Here is a 19421-nt window from a genome sequence, read left to right on the forward strand (position 1 = left end):
CTCTAGGGGACTGGGTTCACCTATGTAGACATGCAGCCAATACAAACACATGATCCTCAAGTAAAAAACACAAGTCCTAAGTAAAAGGCATGCGATGAAAATGGCAACAATTACAAGCTCTGGTTCTGGACACAATATTTACTCAATTATGATCTCTGCTGCCCAAATTTGATAACCGTTTTTTCCTTTTTTTTAGCAACGCCTCATGGCATACTGTGACTGTATCTGACTCCTGCCTCACCACTCCAGTGTGCCTGCAGCAATGTACAGTACCCTACTAATCCAGCTGACCAGCAGCAGCCCTGGGAAGCAGATAAAAGACATCCATGTCACGCTCTATTTCACACAGCCCATGCAACTGAGACGATTATTCCATTCACCACTGCCTATCTAAACATGACACCAAACAATGTCAACAATTCTGCAATCTGACAATTGGTCTGCAGAAAAAACATGACCCAACACTGTTATAACCCCCTGTCCCCTTCCTTTAAACTGTCCCGCTATTTTAAATCAACCCAACAAATAAGAATTATCCTCAATGTTGAATCAAGGATGATTATCTCTGGTCTGGGCATGTGTGTTTGTAATTACTGCTGTGGGCCGATAAAAACAAGCGTTTCAAAAAATGGGCGAAACGTAGCAGCGAAAATCACAAAAGCGATTTTTATTTATTTAATATGTTTAATCTTCTTTTAAGAAGCCTACCATTAATCACATAAAATACTTTAGTCAAAGCTACTGGTATAACGGGCATAATTATGGGTTTTACTTATTTTTAAAGTAGCCTAATTATCAACAGTGTTCACATTTGATAACAAACGACTGCAGACAATGCCACACCCCCTCAGGTAACATGACAGTCAGCTGGTGACCTCATGACAGGTTATCAGGAAACACTGGGCTGCTAGTGTTTGTCTTGCTCCATGATTACGCAACCCTCACAGCTGCCTACCTGAAAACGTTCAGGAAAATTGTAACTCAGATCCTAAATTCAAAAACACACAAACACACACAAAAAAGCATGACATGCATGCTAAAGAAGCAGGAGATCATTTTGCAGTACAATGTTGGAAATAACTGCAGAGTAATACCAAAAGACCTCCTCGTCCCCAACACGCGCTCACTGTGTACTACTGACTGAACTCCACAATGGACACTATGTACAAAAGAAAATAAGGAGGAGCCACATGGCAGGTGGCCTCCCGCTCTGCTTTTTACTTCAGAGTATAAACTAGTTCGACAACTACAACATTTACACAATAGTAGAACCACCCAGCCATGTATATAAACTTATATTTCCCCATGTAAATAAATGCAACATGCACAGCAACATGCACTGCAAAGTGGAGCCAAAACACAATGGGGGACCCACTGACCACACGTGCTCGTGCATCTGGCTGCATTTTTATTTATTTGTGGTTAAGCATACCTGTGTTTTTGCACATAAATCCTCCTCTCTCTCTCTCTCTCTCCACACAAAAACGCACAGCAGGAAATAAAAAAAGATGATTACCTGAAGATGGACTAAGGGGTCTGCGTCCTCTGCTTGCCAGACCTCGACCACGCTGGTGGACATCTGACTCAGGGCTTTGTGGGAGCAAGACATACATGTTTCAATGTGATGTTGAGTCACATGGAGGAAAAAGACAACCGCTCGCAAATGCACCATTTTTTATCTACAAGTCTGTTTTTTTTCTCCACTCCGGGTGAATAAACTGAAGCGGACGAGAATCACGCAGACAAGTGAGGAAATGACTCCAGCTCACAAAAGGCTGGAGCTAGCTGCCTCGTTAGCTCCGCGGCTAACGGACTTGGACAACATCTCTGCTGCTGCAGTCCAGTGAACCGAGCGAACAACAACATGTCGCTTTATCACAGAGGCGACTGGGGCCGTTAAAGTCCCGATAAAGTCCCAGTAAAACGTCTCTGCCCGAACGAGTTATTATTGTGTGTTGCACCAAACAGCAAAGGGGAACTGGGAGCTAGCATGAACTAGCGGGCTGACAAAACATTAGCCCTAAAAAAATTATCTAAATATGCTTTTGTCGCTACTTGAAAATTAATTATTACAATTTGTGTCCGCCCGTTTTAAAATAACAAACTGTTTTGTACAAATTATCTCATCGCTGTCAAGTCGGTGTGGCTAAATTAACGTTTTTTTTTTTTTTTTTAAACGTTACAATTTTTTTTTCTTCCAACAGTCGCGTTAACGTTACACCCCCGGAGCGGAACAAAATGACGGTTAGCGCAAACCTTGCAGCTGAGCCCCTCCGTGCTGGACGCAGGGTAAAAGTAATTGTAGTATTCCGAGTAGTATATTGATCCACGTTTTCCTGTGGCAGTGGCTGCCTGGTTGGAAGTCCTGAAGCCCCGCCATGCTGCCCTCTCAGCTAGCAGCCTGCCTTGTGTTTCGCTGTGTTGGTCTTTCTTTCTCTCACCCAGCAGCAGCAGCAGCAGCAGCCGCAGCAGCTCCCTCCCTCCTTCCTTCCCTGCCTCCTTCCCTCCCTCCTTTCCTCCCCTCTGTCCCTCCCTGCCCGCTCAAACGCATTGGACAGGGAGGACAGACAACACTGACACTTGCGACGTTATCGTGTCTGTTGTTGAAGGTAAAACAAAACAAAGTTTACGGGAAATATTACACTTTTTACTCTACATTTATTTGACAGTTCATTTGTACTCAAAAACACATGATATGCCTGTATTATATATAATGCATTACTATAATGCTAATCTACTTGAGTATTTTCCACCTACTACCACAAATAAAAAATGTTTTTACATACTTGTACTTTCCATTATATGATACTTTATACGTATACTCCACAGCATTTCAGAGGGATATATTGTACCTTTTACTCTAACTTCTATCTTTTTCTTATTAAAAAAGTGTATAAATACTTTTTTACAAGTACAGGTAACCATAAAAAAGGGCAATAGTATGAACATCAAAATATACTGAAAGCTACGGTGAAATTGATTGTACCGCTTCCTATCATATTAGAATATCAGGTCTAAAGGATCTAGTAACTATGTATATGAGTGAAATACTTAGTAACTATCCATCCATCATCTTTAACCATTTATTTTATTCAGGGTCGCAGGAGCTGATCCCAGCTGATCCCAGAAGGCAGGGTGTTAGTTTTAACAAAAAGTAATTGTACTTTTTGTTAAAACTAGTAAAACCCTGCCTTCTGGGATCAGTTCCTGAAATGTAGTGGAGTAGAAGTGTAAAGCAGCAGAATTCATATATCAGTACAGTATCTCAAAATTGTACTTCCGTACAAACTTGAGTAAATGTACATTTTTACTTTCCAACACTGCTTCGCTACCTTTTATATATAAAAACATATATGGTCCTAATATTCTACACTTACACTTGACTGCTTTTACTTTTGACACTTAAAGTACATTTTGCTGATACAAATTCTGTACTTTTCATGACTTTTACTTTTAATGGAGTATTTTTAGATCATGGTATTATTATTTTTTTACTGAAGTAAAAGGTTTTAAAATGCATATGGCTGATAATACTTTTACCATAGTAGGGTTTTGAATGCAGGACGTACTTATAATTTACTTATCATTTTGTAAAAATCTGTATTTACTTTACTTAAAACTTTGCATATACCTTGCATACAATGTGTATGCGTCATTTCAGTGTTATATAATCACATGTCTGTCTTCAGGCCTATACTTTAGTTGAAGTGAAAGTCTTTACTTTGGCTTAATTATGGCATTGTTGATCTCGCGTGAGGACAAGACATGTTTAGCCAAAATGCTGCAACTAACCAAGTGACAGTGAGGAAAAAATTTACACAGCCCTCTAGGAGAGCTTCGACATTCGGCATGTCGAAAACATAAATCACTTATGACGGGTTGGGCAGGTACACACATGAACACACACTCAGGTTAGCCTCCTGTGGGTGTGGCAGTTCCAGCTAAGAAAACTGCAGCTCGGCAATTTTTCTTTTGTGTTTTGTTTTACTGAATCATTGTGGCTTCAGTCACCAAGAACATCTTTTTAACGAGGAGCTTAGTCACCATGTAAGAACACTGCACATGTTATTAGTAGATTATCCTTATCAGGATATAGAACTGATCTTGGTAGCACTATAAACACTGTACATGCAGTATGTTTGCAAGGATGCATATATTTCACAGAACATTTGTCACTTAATAAAAAGAAAGTTTGACTCAACCGAGAACATACAATACGTCTGCATATCATTCGTCTTCTGGAAAGAGAACTTAACTGGTGAGTAAGACGAGACGAGCACATTTGAAATGTAAATCAACAAACCCAGACATGCTGGCCTTGTCAACTAGGTCACCGAGTAAACACTATGCACAGAACACACAACACCGTTTTGCATCTGGGTTGAGAGAGAAAAAGAGGGAGGGAAATAAGCGGGGCGATAGTCATTCTCGACATGTCATGACAACAGTTTTCCTTTTTTTTTTTTCATAGTGCATAGCTCTGAAAAGAATGTGCTTCTGTGACACATTTGGTCATGTTTCAGGGGTCATTTCTAAAGACTTGAGAGCACAAAAGAGAGGAGGCCTGGTGTAAATACATTTGTAAACTGCACACTAGAATGAAAACAACTGCAGAAAACAGCTTGTACAACTTTATTTGTGGCACCGTAAAAGAGGTTTTGCAAAAAAAGTAAACGTACTTTAAATATTTACAGCATTTGTACACATAACATATCCTGAACATATGTGCTGAAATGCAACTTCACTTTTTGTAAACAAAGAGTACTGGATATCAAAAGGAGTTTTTCCTTTTTTCTTCCCAGAAAAAAAGAGAAGGTAAAAAAAAAAAAAAAAAGGATTTGATTCTACACCATCTGTTTGAACCATTTAAATGAGACCATTGGCTACACAGATGTGTTAAGTGTTGATTACTTTCCATCATCAAAGCAGGGCCTCTCAGTTTTCATGCAAACAGGTGTCCCAAAAGTCAGGCTACTAGGTTGTGTTCGTCCCAGAAGCCCCTCCCCCTTCACAGCCACTCATGCTTGGTGCCGCTCTTCTCTGGTTGCACCAAAGCAACATATCGGCTGATGAAGTCCATCTGCTGCAGCAAAGTGACTGATATCCGTCCTTATGCACAGCTCATACAAGGCCGGGTCCTGGTGCATGTCATGTCACTCTAATACACAGAACATAAACGGCTGAGACCAGGTACACCAGCTTCAAGCATTCACACTTATTTTGCTTACTTGTGACCATAAGGTTAAAAAAAAGAAAAAGAAAAAAGAAGCATTTTTTAGTCCATGTAGTCAAAATCCTCTGGGATCCCAAAGGCTTTATCAATGCGGCTATCATCAAAGGAGAACTTCTTCTTCGTCCATGACTTGATGGCAAATACATTGTCTGAAAACAGAAATGAAATCATTTGTTTAATGAGCCATATTACGCTGGTGCACTTGCCCCGCTTTTAGTATGATAGACGGAGCCGTCAGTCTGTGACGAGGATACTCTTGGACTTGAGAAGGATGGTCGGTTCCAGGAAGAAATCATCGGCCCCCGTGGCTCCGAAGCTCTTGCTCACTTGGTGAACGGCGAATTATTTGGGCTGAAGATTGGATTACTGCTTTCTGGGCACGGACCATTTTCCACCAGTGACCATTTTAGAGATCATTTGAGCAATTTAGGGGTGAATTTGGTCGAAGGCCTTAACGAGATCGGGGGCATTGTAAACCGAAGCAAAGCGCACCAGAGTTTGCATAAGCATGTTGCTCAGTGCAGACTTGATACCTTGAAAAAGGAGATAAAATAGTTGCGTGTTGAGATAGATCCCTGTTTGAGACTAAAATTGTGGAGATAATAATTGTCTTTATTTATTCATTCATTTTTAATTAGCATTTATAAAACCTTCCCGCAACCACCAAGATAAGGTGGAACATTAATAATGCAATAATATACTTTAGTTTCACAAGTTTGACTATTATTGCTATTTATTAACTTCACTCTAATATCTGCCATTTCTTTGATTCAATTAATATCCTTGATAATTAGTGCATATAATCTGCCAAGGCTCTTTCCTTATGACCTGTATAAAGTATGAACTGTTTTCAAAGCCGATCATTTAGAGTACAATATTTCTTGAATTTGATGGTGAATTTACCTCCATGATCGAATGTGAGAATGTCTTGATGTATCCGATATAAGTCAGACCATACACAAATAAAACTTATCAGTATTTTAAGTACATAACCAATCTGACTGTACTTCATTCACATATCAGTCCATCAAGTCTACAAGTAGTCGAGATAACCTTCATCGTGGCTGTAATCAGAAATTACAATTGCAGTTCATAAGTTTCGGTCCAACATGAGTTTCTATAAATTGAAGGTGAATCAAAAATGCTGCTGAGGAGTCAGGAGACGAGCTGCAAGCTGTGGATGTGTCCCCCGTTTGAAGAATACATCGAAAAGCTTCCCGGAGATCAACACAAGTCTTATCAACATCTTATGTCAATAAACTCAGAATTATGCCATTAGTACTGCCTTCCACTTGAGTCCTGTTGGATCACTGTAATCCAGTTTGGATATGACAAAACACAGTTCAAGTGCAAGCGATTAAGTGCGTCAGTGCTTCTGTGTGAGCCTTTCTGTGTGGGTGTGTCTCAGTGCGACGAGGCCATGGGTTAAAGCAACCCAACTTCTTTTTTAATTTATTTTTAAAGCAACGTGTTTAGTGTGGTTGTTCCTTAAAGCCTGCGGGTGTCTGTTGTGAGAAGCTTAAAAATAACGCCAGCTATGTAGCAATTATAGCTGCGTATATTGAATGTTTTGGAAATAAAAAGGCATCCAAAGATGCAGCCACTTCCTCCACAAAGGAGATTAGTTCATTCTGGCAAGAATGCAAACGAGCAACAAATGCGTTAGAAATGCATCTGATTGACACAGAGGATGATGACATTGGGCTTTTAGTGCCAACAGACAGCTGAGGACATTACGGCTTCTCGTAAAAGAAAAAAACATTGTACTTGTTCTGCGACAGCTGTTGCACACGGCACTGAGGAAACACTTCATGTATTTGTTGAGCCGCTTCCACCCCGGAGGAGGGAAGAGGCCGATATGACTCATAGTTTCTTGAAATGAGTAAAATTCTAAATGAAAACTGACAGCGCTACTCTGTTGAGCAGTTAGAGGCAAGGTCGACCCCAAAGAGTCCAAACACCGCCGGCCCGGCAGGTTACCATGCTCCCCAAAAAAGGTCAGCGGTCTCCAAGGTTACCGCTCAGGTCAATGAATGCACACAGAGCGCCTAAGTGTGGCAGGGAGGTGACATTTTGGACACAAAGTGCTCTTACAGCACAAGTGCTTTAAAGAGTAATCAATGGAATAAGACCTGCCAGGGATTCTCAAGCTATTTCTGTCATGAACATTCATATTGATCAGAGCTGCAAAGATCATTAATCAATTAGTCGATCGACAGAAAAATCATTGTTTTAGGTCTTTTGCAAGATTTTTTATTAAATGTTCTTTGATCACTGTTTCCATCTTATCAAATGGGATGATTTGATGAGTTTGTTTGTCATATGTAATAATAAACGGAACATCTATGAAGGAATATGAAAACCTCATATCGTTGATGTTTAATATTTTCACTGAGAACATTCTTAATTGCTTAATCGAACAAATAATCAGCAGGTTAGTTGCAGCACTAGTAATTATTATTTTCAATATTGATTAATCTGCCTGAATATTTTCTTGATTAATCAACTATTTAGTCTACAAAACATCAGATAACAGTAAAAAATAGATAAGATATTCCTTTATTAGTCCTGCAGTGGGGAAATTGCAGGATTACAGCAGCAGACAGGTTAAGTGTACACAAGAGACACATAGTAAAATAAAATAAAATACATATACAATAATCAAATGTCTTCTTCTGTCTTTACGACAGTCCAAAATCCCAAATTATTCAATTTACTATAATGTAAGACAAAACTAGCAAATTCTCTCATTTTAAAAAGCTGAAATTATCAAATGTTTGGCATTTATAGGGATAGGACTTAAATAAATTAACCGATTATCTAAATAGTTGCCGCTTCTTCTTCTGTTGATCAACTTATTGATTATTCAACTAATTGTTGCAGCTTGATTCCAGACTTATTGAAGGTGCATGCCTTAAAAAAAAAAAAAGATAAGGGGACTCACCTGTCCACCTGGAAACAGCTTCTTTTGCTACAACATTTGACTTTCCTGCAAAACAAAATGCATGATCAATATGTGCATTATACATTCTGCAATGTGTGTCTTAACTTTGCAAGCGTGAAATATTATTTACACCAATGGATTTGATCAGATAAATATAGTTGTACAGTGTTGCTCTAAACAAAGCATCGACTTAGCTGTGATTAAAACTTAAACGACACCGACTGGACAACAACGCCCTTTCAAAAGATCAACAGTAAAATTAGTTGCACGCAATTTCGCCGTGTTTAAAGACTGAAAATAGTCGTATTCAAATGATGGTCTGCAGCAAATCCTGGATGGAGGGAAGTGTGGTCAGTGACTTGATGGTTGGGTACCTACAGTGGTTTACAATTAAATTCAAGTGGACAGTTTGCAAAGAGCCCATCGAGAAACCTCACAAAGCTCAACAATGCGCTCGGACTGGATCGCTCTCCAGTTTAAAGTGATGCGTAAAACGGGATCGTAGAACAACAGCAGGGAACAAATTAAGTTGCTCGGCACCTGGAAACAACCACTTTAGGATATAACCTTTTGTTGACTCCACATAAACTATCACACAACTTATTTGGCTGCTTGCAATAAAGACTAGGCCACAGATTTGGCAGATTTCTCCCCAATTTGTCACTTTAAAAAAAAAAGAAACAGCATTCTGGTCCAAGGACATGATCAGTGATTATGTCATTGACTCTCAGCAACAGTCATTTCAGCATTTATTGAGAATGTAAACAATAAAAACAAACAATAATGACCACAGATAGCAGCTGCAAGTGGGCGGGACAGAGTTAAATAACTTCTGACTCATGGACTGCATTAGCCGAGATGACTAATTTTATCGTCCGATGTTGAAACGGCACCCGTTACATAATCCTGTAAAATCAATACAGACAACAGAATAAATATCATGGAAAAAATGCTCTAGTACTCATTAACCAATAAATAATGCCACTGTGTAACACTACAACCCATACATGCATAAAGGAAGCATGACAAAGGAATTAAGGGAAAGGTGATCACAAACAATGTTTTCCTTTGGTAAACAAGTAATTTAAGAATTCTAAATAATTCCAGAAAAAAACAGCAATAAATCTGTGTCCTGTTCCTTTTAATACAGTTGTAAATATGACATGATTCATGTCCAATTAAGTGCTTTAGTGCTTACTGGCATCGATGGGAGGGGCAACCATTGCCAAACATTTTGATAAATCAAAGCGTTGTTTGTCTAGTCGTTGGCACAAGTGTGACTAATACCGATTCTGTCTGCAATGGCTACAACCACATTGAGTTTTGCATTGCTGAGGATTTTATACCTAGCAATTGGGTTCACATATACTACGGTTTTGTTCGATTTCATGTCTTGATACATTGCTGCTTGTTTTTAACTGTGCCTGTAAAGGTGTTCTTGAGTGCTGTGAAAAGCACCTTTAATTAAAATGTATTATCATCATTTAAATGTTTTATCTACATTTCAATATTTCAAGGAGGGACATAAATGTTATTTTTGGTTGAAATAGCTCTGGAAAAAAACCCAACTTTCCTGGGGGTGGGAACCCAACAGCTGTTGCAGTGATTAAGCTTGGGAATACGTTTATCACAGGCACCAGATTTACTGCAGAGGGTCTGCCAATGTGTTCATGAAGTCATTTCTCTGGTGTTTTGACACCAAGCCAAAAAATATATAACACTTTTTGTATTTTACCTATCGACCATACTGTAGAACATGTAGTCGCCAGCTGTAGTTCTTTCTTTGGTTGCTGTGCTGTGATCTAGGTTCACTTTCCATTCACACCTAAATCAAAAGACTTTTAAGGATAAATTCTATAAGAAATTTGGCCATAATAATATAGACGTACTGGGATGAATGCTCAGTATACTGGGCATTCATCCTGAATTCCAACTGCCTCCAGTGTAATACTAACAGAGTGGACTAAAACCTTGAGGAATCTTCATAGACCTTTTTTTTTAACTGTAACATTTATCTTTACTTTGCCCATCTAAGCCAAAAAAAAAACTTGATTTCAACTGATTTTACATAATTGAATTAGTCAGCACTCATGTCTGTGTGATTGTCAGAAGACAAACAATATTCTGGTTATGTTGGAGTGGAAAACAGCAGAAGTGTGTACAGACTGAACGCATGCCTGGTGTGACATTAGGAGCTGCAGGTAAACAAACCCGATTTTTTTAATGACACCACACATGTCACGTGTACACAAAGTAACACACCTTCTTTACTACAAGTCAGCTGTCACATGAACTGCAGGCAGTACAGGAGTTTTTGTAATACCTGTCCTGGCTGTGTGTGTGCATTGTGTGCGCACACTTAAAGAAGAGGTGTGTCAATAAGGGACAGCCAGTGGCCTTGCTGTCGTCTTTTTATAAACTTTAAACTCAAAACCCTTTAAGCTGAGAGGTCAGAGGCGACCCGGTTACTTTCAGACCGCAATCAAAACTGACATGCAAGCTAAAGATCACACCAGAAAAAGAAAAAGAAAAAGAAATACACTTCTCTGTGTCAGCAGGAAGACTCACACCATTCACACTATTCACACTTGCCTTGTATCAACATGTAACTAGTTTGTGGTTCAAGCCATCAGTTTAAAACTGACATACCGGCGTGCTTAAACGCATCTCGAGTGACCACTTGCGATACGTTTTCACTTCCTCTGTTCGACTTGAACCGTGAGAAACTGTGACCCCCGCGGCTAAGCAGACAAAATACACGTTTGTTCTCAGCGGTCTGCTTAGAGACTCATGAATCATCACCAGAATCATGCGAGAATCTTGAGTGACACGGGCAAATTAACTAAATTCCACTGTGTTTGGGAGAACTGTTGTTCCAAACACACACACACTTTGAAGTCGACCGAGCAGCCCCCTTAATGCAGTTAGCGAAACATTTGCATTCATGTGGTACTACATAATGTGTGGAGTCGCATGTTTTCTGCTAAAGCAATTGGATCTCAGGCATCTCTTTAATGCACCTTATTTAGAGCAGTCTAAACATCCACGATTACATGTGAGGAGGGAATTTGAGGGTCCCTTTTCTTTTTTCCTCCACATCCTGCTCATGTTTCTTTTAGCACTATAAGTAGGCAATTTTGATTGGTGGCCAAGTTCATTGTTACACTGGCTATAGGAGGTTTTCCCTTGTATCCTTTTCATTAATGTCCCGAGGGTACATGTCAGTGTTGTATGATTAATGTGCTGAATACTTTAATTAAAAATAAAGAAGGCCAAACTCCTATATTTGACTGTTTGTGGGAGGCTTCACTGAAATAGACTTCTAATGTACAATTCTGTATTCATGATCGGGTGTGAAACCACTTATTTAAGGTAGTTTGAGTCATGCACAAGTTGTTCGTTTCTTGGCCGTTGCCCAATACTTTCCTCTGCCTCTCTTCTGAATAAGAGATATCCTCACCGCAGGCAAAGAAAGCACCATCTGCCTTTGTGAGCCACCTGATGTTGGAATCCGGTCTCCATCTTTTTCTTTGATGAGTTAAATTTTCTTTTTTTGTGTGTGTGCAAAAACCACTCCAACCTTTCAGCTACAGTCCCAAACTGCAAGCTCCCCGTCAGCGGATTCTATCGATCGTCAAACCCTCACACAAAACCCATGTTACAGAACAAGCTTGTACATCCAGTGGCAACAATCGATCCCATCTTGTTAGATCTGCACAAGACAAATCAGCCCGGAGAAATCAGAGCTAGACTTCTTTGCTCAGCGATCGATTTGATGCTGCAGCTCACAAACCAATGGTCACGCCGTATCTGTACTTACTGATGTCCTCGATGACCTCCGGGTCACATTCTCTGTACTTGTTCAGCTCGGCCTGCAGCTGAGTTCTCTCCTCTCTCAGAGCCTGCAACTCCTTCAGCAGAGAGCTCCTCTCCTTCTACACACAGACACAGATCATTTATGTGTTTTATAACTTAATGTTAAAATAAACAGATACATTTTTCTGTACAAGGTGAGGAAGCATGTGAAAAATATTCTCACCGTATCTTGACGTCCCACTTTCATCTTTTCGACCGCTTTCTGGACGGACTTTTTCCGCTGCTTTGCTTCAGAAATCTTTAAAAGGAAAGGAGTCTTACATCAGTCATATTTAACTCCATTTAAGGAAAAATACGGAGCCAATAGAGACTTTCCTCTATTCTGCCATAAAATGTATACTACGCTCAAGGTTAAAAGTGGTGGAACCAATAACCTCCTGCACTGGTTCGCACATCTTCGACCAGCAGAAGCTCATAACTGCTATATACAACCATACAACCATAACCAGTGCATTCAAGGCCAATGGTTTATTGACATTAATAACGAGTTACAGTGCTGTAAATTGTACTGTTAAAAATACTCTCTGATTATTATGGCAGAAAGAGAGGAAGCTGTGTTATTTGTTTTCCCCATACGTGTTGTATAGAGCCAACAGAGCGAAAGTAATAACATAAAGCGTGCAAATTGACATCGCCGTGTTAACAGATAATATAATTCAAACCGCCACATTCCACGTTAGGAGCCTACGGTTCATCTAATGATCATCTGCTGTGCCGGTATGTTGTAATGCGTGTGGTATTATCACACATCAGATCGCTGCTCTGCATCATTTAACTTCTGTCCCAGAAATCTGGTGGCCGTCATTTCTCTGAGGAGTCGCCGCCCTCACGCCATCTGTCTGCCGTGCAGCGGGAGCGGGGAGTAAGTGGGACGCAACAGACACCGAGAAGCTCAAGGGGCGAGCAGTGTCTCTCTCTCCGTGACAACAATGACAGATCCTAAGCTTTTAAGTTAGAAATAGTCATCATTCTTTTTGTTGTATTTGGGAGTTTCTCTGTGAATTTTAAATATTAAAAATGTGAAAATGAAATGAAGACGCGATAAAAAAAGAAAGAAAAATCCATATATAATTTAACCACTACCACTTCACATTGTTCTCGTCGCTTTCTATTACCAGAAGCACTTTCTGATCCGTGCTCATCATACGCTGACCTCATTTACCGTAAACTACAGTGAGCAGTGTCTTCTTAAAACAAAAATGTCTTCTGAAAACAAAAAAACACACTTTGAAACTGTCTTTCCTCAAATATAAACATCATATATACATACACACACACACATATTATATATATAAATATATACACACATTACGGGCTGCTCAGAGCAAGACGCTCTGCATTGATTGTGTCTTGTTTGGAAACATCTGCAGCTTTTGAGAGAGGGGTTGTTTCCAGACTAAAGCAGAGTGTCACCTGGCTTTGCAGCTCCTCCAGTTTGTGCTTGCGAGCGTTCAGGGCCTTACTGGGAAAGGCCCAGTAGTAGTTAGACGTCCCCACTCTTTCACAGTCCACCATGTTGTCATCCACCAGGCTCTGCAGCACGTCCTTCACAGACATGGGAGCTTAAAGCAGCAGAGAGATTTAAAGCACACCTCCCACATTAAAGACCCACAATCCTTCAGTTTCTATTATTACACTGCCTTCCCAGCAGTTGATGCCATTTGTGGATTATTGATTTGATGGACAGCTGCTTTATAGCAGAGGTATGATTGTTATAAGCTTAAGCGATGTAAAATGTATGGTGTTGGATACAATATTGCATTCTACTGAGGATTCAAAAATGACAAGTCAGCGAAAGGTCTCCTTTTTACTGGCAGAGCGTACCACTCAAACGTTCACTCAACTGAACCCACACATCTGCAGCCTATCTGGATGTGTTATGCTTATCTGAGAGAACGCTGCGTGAGAGGATGTAATGGAGCAGGAGTTCCATCTTGAACAGTGTCAGCGGTGAAATGTGATACTCCCACACGTTTTGCTCAGCCGGCCCACTGTGAAACTGAAAGAGCTTATCTGCTGCGTTAAGGGGCTGAGCTGTGCCGGGTCCTGAGAGGATGTTGAACAGCAGCAGCAGAAAGGAAAAAAGACAAGGGTTGAAAATGGAAAAACACTCTGGATGGATCAACCAAACTCCGTGTGTGCCTGACTTTAGTCTTTTCATGGGATTGAAATAGCTTTTTGCTCCTTTTCAACTTCGGCCTTCTAATGGTTGCCAGTGTGTTATTACGACTCTTTATTCAATTTAGCAGAGATCACTCCCTAGGCCCCTTTTTCTCACATGTTCTCCCCTTCAACAGAAAAATGTGCCCATAACACAGAACTCTTGTTCCCCCCTACCCCCATCACTCGGTAACTACATCATGCCCAAGTAAGGGGGACAAAAACATGTGCTTTTAATCACAGCAACACGATCAAGTTTCTCCAGATTAATGTGTTGTCCACTTTCAAACTAAACAGATCCTCTATACAGATCTTAAAAAGACACATTTATTTATTTATTTTTTAATAATTGTTCCCTCAATACTCATAACGTCGGGCTCCTTGTTTACATCGGGGGAATGCGTTTTCTTTCAACTGTTGTGCATGTTGAGGTTGCGGCTATCGATACGTCTGGTTCTGCTTATACTGACTAAATACAGTTGAGATGGCAACGGCGTGTCCAGGTTGCCTTTGGTCATGTTGCAAGCATGTCACCACAATGTTTTCAATAATGCTTCCAGAGTGTTGACACTGACTGTACGGTCTTTGGAAATAAACGGATGATATTGTACTTAAAAGACCATTTTCTGGTATTCATCAATGTTTTACACACTGTAGTTCTTATTCATAATTTTCCTAAAACAAATCATACTTTTTATATCTTTGAATGTTCACCTGTTGAGGTAACAAAATGGAAACAATCTGCCACCTCACCACTAGATGCCTCGACATCCTAAACACGGCTCTTTTCAGTTGTGGCTGAACATTGAAGTTCATGTTCAACAACTAAAGTGTAGCAACAATAAAACGGCTCCGTTCACCGTCAATAACCACTCAAACTCAGATATCTGCAGATTGACGGGATGACATGAGACCTGTGTGGTAAGTGGGATAAAACTGCCAGCAGAAAAAAAAACATGGGAAAAACCTTTTTAGTGCATTATGCTTTTTTCCTTAGAAATCCCTCGAGTGTCTTCTGTTCAGACTCAGCTCCCACATTCATGTTTTTCTTTTCTTAAAATAGAGTGATGTCTCTTCTGACCTCTTGATTTATTTAATCTATTTAATGGAAGCCAGTTGGGGAAACACACAAAAAGGCCCATATTTTCTAAAAGCGAACCTGAACCCCAAACGAGCTGGACAAAAGTTAGCAGACCTTTTAAAATGGTCCCAATGATGTGTTTTCGACTAAAACTGTCGATCATTACTTACTTATTCCCTTTGTCTTCGGGGCGATCTTCTCAATGTCTTTCAGCTGAAACACATCTTTCTACAAAGAGAATAGGAGAACAAATATATATATATATATATATATATATAATATATACGGTTGTGTATCTCTTCTGACACTAATAATATATATCTAGATATATATCTATATCAAGATATATATCTATATCAAGATATATATATATATATATATATATATATATATATATATATATATATATATATATATATATATATATATATATATATATATATCAAGATAGATATATATACACATACATACATACATACACACACACACATAGTACAAAAATGAACTATCAAACTTATTTCTAATCATATCTGTAATAAAAAAAATGCCTTTCCAAGTATTTGTATGCATTAAGAACCTATTTTAGACTTCCTAAAATAAAATATAACATTTCTGTTCTTTTTAATTTTTGCCTGATTTTATAAAAGTGTAGTGACAAAATGTTGTAGAGATTTTTTTTTACTTTGTACCATTACTAGTATATTGTTAATTGATCAAAATTCATTCCTGAACACAGACTTAAAACTGTCTTTTTTTGTGTTTAGCTTCCAAAAATAATAATATTCATTAGAAGAATTATATTATTGATCAAGGACCCCGTGACCAAGTCCTTCTGTATCTGTTGCAGGTTTTTTACATTAGAAAACAAAAACCTCCTCAGTGTCACTCAAGTATCAAGGCATTACAGGTATATTTATATTTATAGTAGTTGTTTGCATGTTGGCTTTTGTCTCCCCCACAAAAAGAGGGCTGCTTAAATCAATAATAGCGACATTAAATCAATACTCATCTTCTTTTCAAATAGTGTTAAAGAAAAGAAAATGCATTCTAACACTGACTCGTGGGTACAGTGACTAGCTTTTAAACCCATGCAGTCACAGTGTAACCGAGGCAGCACAGAGGGCACATGGAGGTCTCACATTATATTGATCATGGTATTGATCATAACTTTAAACATGCAAAGGATGAAAACAAAACTCACCGTTTCAAAGAAAATCTCCATCATGCGAGTCCTCTTCTCCTCCAAACTAAGTCCTTTCTTCTTTGACTGGAACAGATTTAAAGTAGCATAAGGCCTGGACAATTTCAGCTACCAATATGCCACTATATTACACAGCAATAAAGTATATATTACACAGCAATAAAGCCTATGCAAGTGGCAGTAAGCATTGTATGAGGGATTGATGTTTCCTACATTTGCTTCGACCGCATTGTTATTGCAATACAGCTTCCGGCCACCACAGGCAGTCCTGGACAACAATGTACTCGGCAAAGAAGATATTATGACTTATATTGTATTTTTTAAATGTTGCAGGCTGATGGATTTTACCCAAACGCCATTTCAGTACGTCCTCTTTTTTTTAGATATGATGGAGTCTTTTTCTCGTAGAAAGAGAAGTTCACCTCCATTAATGGACGCAATTGAGTGATTGATTAACGTCACTAGATTAACGTCACTAACGTTATCGATACGGACCCTGCACTAGGGTCAGTATTGATTAATTAAGTAGTTACGTGTTAACGTGGTGACGTTATTGACCGTTAGCTTGGAGCTAGCTTGATAATGAGCGTCGGTTTTACTCGGACTATCACATCAAAAGCGGGTAAAGGTGAACATCTGCTTACCATTGTATTGCGTTGGCTGTGCCAGCAACGTCCACTAGCATTAATGGTTTGATTTAAAATGTGTTTTATAGCGCTGTTCTTGCGTTTGTAGTCCAAATAAGAAATACACAATTCGTCCAGTCTGAAATTTCCCGCGGAAGGCTGTCACGGGGCTTCTGCTGCCTTCACTGATCCTTGTAAACATCTAAATTCCCGTGTTGAATATAGGAATGCACTTTTATAACAAAACGGTTGTTTCCCCGGTGAATATGATACGTTATATTTATTGTATTAGCTAATGCGCACGTGGATTAGTTGTGCTGCAACGTTACATGACAGGGTGTACCGCAGTACAACAGCTACCCTTTTGGGTCTCGTGTTCGTCCAAGTAGACATAATTTTCGACGGTACATCAAGGCAGCATTACTTTAACTGGGAGGAGCGGTTTTGTTTGAGTTCGCCTCGTGATTTTCAGACGCCCTCTGCTGTCTAATACTTTGCTCAAATAGGGACAGGGCAGGGCCGGCTCTAGCCCTTTGGTTGCCCTAGGTGAGATTGAGTTTTGCCCCCCCCCCCCCGCCAGAGACACACACAATACTGTACATCACCGAAGAGACATATATTAACTTAACTGCTTTACTTTGCATAGCAATTTTCACCCACTTATAATTCTGCTATTCTACATTGCAGTTCAACAATAAATGGTGCATGGACAACAAACACCAGAATAGTTTCAGAACATTTTCTTTTTTTATCATTTTAAATAAACTGTGCAAAACACTCTTTTTTCAAATATGTATAACCTCAAAACATGATACAAGCTGTATAGGGAATGACTATGGTTAACAAGGTTTGACAGGTTTTTTTCCCTTACACACAAATTCCCCCCCACTTCATCTCTCCTACCCCTCCCCACCTCCAAACAGGCAGTGAACAAGCATCTCCCACCCATTTTTGGAAATGTAAAGTCTGGACTGGTCTGGTATGGTCCTCTGCAAACTAACTCTGTCCTTACCGCATCACAGAGGGCTGGCTGTGTGTTCCTGGCCTGTGTGTTCCTGGCCTGTGTGTTACTGGCCTGTGTGTTCCTGGCCTGTGTGTTCCTGGCCTGTGTGTTCCTGGCCTGTGTGTTCCTGGCCCCCTGAGTACTACTGGATGTCCCTTCTCCTGCAGCTGTATTTAAACAGAGTTCATCCATGCTGTTCGTTACACAATTGCATTTGGTCATTTCTATCATCCTACCACATAGTTGCACTGTACAAATACATTTTATCTGACCATGTAACTTGTAGTAGATAAATTACAATTACAGCCACCACTGCTACAAGGCTAAATAATGCTACTGATTACAATTAGTAGTATTAATGTGATGTGATTATGAAAGTAATAATAATAACAATAACAAAAACAGCAACAATAGTACTAGTTGTGTAGGCTACTTACAAAGTTCAGAGGGAGGCGAATCAGGCATCCTTTCTCCAGCAGGTGCCGGTCTCTGAAAAAATTGCCTGAGTGCATCTGGCCAATTTAATAAAAAACAACAACACATATATACATTTTAGTATATTCCTGGAGAGGAACTGTACAGAAGGGTGAACACCACCACTATCCCCAAAATGGTTACTGTGTGTATGCACCTGCTAGTTGTGAATTCACTAAATAGAACTTATGCCATTTATAATGAATGTACACAGAAACTGTACTGTTCATAACTAGCATACGTTATCCAGATACTGGTCCTTTGACATGTACATCCATGTAGGTTATCAGTGAAGTTACGTTTGCTAGTAATAGCCTACGTAGCAAATTAGCAAAGAAACAGTTGCTAGCTAGCTATAGCTAGCCTAAGTGACAGCAATGAAACGTCCAATATTAGGTGATGCACAATTAATTAATGTATTTCGTTTGACACCTTGATAGCTGAGATCAGAAGACTTTTTTTTGGAGTGAGCCATCTTTACAATAGAAGATCTTTGATGTGACGTGTTGAGTCTTGGCCAATCAGCGTCCCGTTTTCTCGACAAAACAATTCAGATTTTTGGCCGAGTTGTTGTCATCGCTGTAATAGAACATCTTAGATGTGACGTTTCTTGGCCAATGAGCGTTAAGATGTTTGCAGCGCCCGTTTCTCAATACGCGTGTCTCTCCTCTCGGTACTTGATGAGAAAACTCACAGCTGAATCGTCCTTGCTCGCTTGAGACAGCGCCGCCCTCCACCCCACGGTCGCGTGGTGAGGGCGCCCCCAACCCATTTGTCGCCCTAGGCAGTCGCCTAGTTCGCCTATAGCAATCGCCATAATAAA

At 39.6% G+C, this 19421-nt stretch overlaps 2 protein-coding genes across 2 annotated transcripts in view; both read right to left on the reverse strand.

The window, feature by feature from the left end:
* tmem131l (transmembrane 131 like) overlaps positions 1 to 2415 on the reverse strand; it is a 32983-nt gene extending 30568 nt beyond the window's left edge. Inside the window, exons 1-2 of the mRNA XM_079219797.1 lie at positions 2257 to 2415; positions 1517 to 1590 (exon numbers count right to left, since the gene is read on the reverse strand). Coding sequence (XP_079075923.1) covers positions 1517 to 1590; positions 2257 to 2380 — 198 coding nt within the window. The 5' untranslated portion in view covers positions 2381 to 2415. The remainder of the gene's footprint in view (positions 1 to 1516; positions 1591 to 2256) is intronic.
* Positions 2416 to 4622: 2207 nt separating this feature from the next.
* mnd1 (meiotic nuclear divisions 1 homolog) lies at positions 4623 to 19370 on the reverse strand (the record flags this gene model as incomplete). The annotated part of the gene is made up of 8 exons (XM_079219973.1): positions 4623 to 5382; positions 8178 to 8222; positions 11998 to 12112; positions 12217 to 12291; positions 13467 to 13615; positions 15465 to 15522; positions 16496 to 16561; positions 19293 to 19370. 8 exons carry the CDS (start codon positions 19368 to 19370, stop codon positions 5276 to 5278), a joined length of 693 nt encoding a protein of 230 aa, XP_079076099.1. The 3' UTR covers positions 4623 to 5275.
* Positions 19371 to 19421: the final 51 nt, after the last annotated feature.

This window comes from Taurulus bubalis, assembly GCF_910589615.1.
Source record: "Taurulus bubalis genome assembly, chromosome: 6".
Taxonomy (NCBI): Eukaryota; Metazoa; Chordata; class Actinopteri; order Perciformes; family Cottidae; genus Taurulus; species Taurulus bubalis.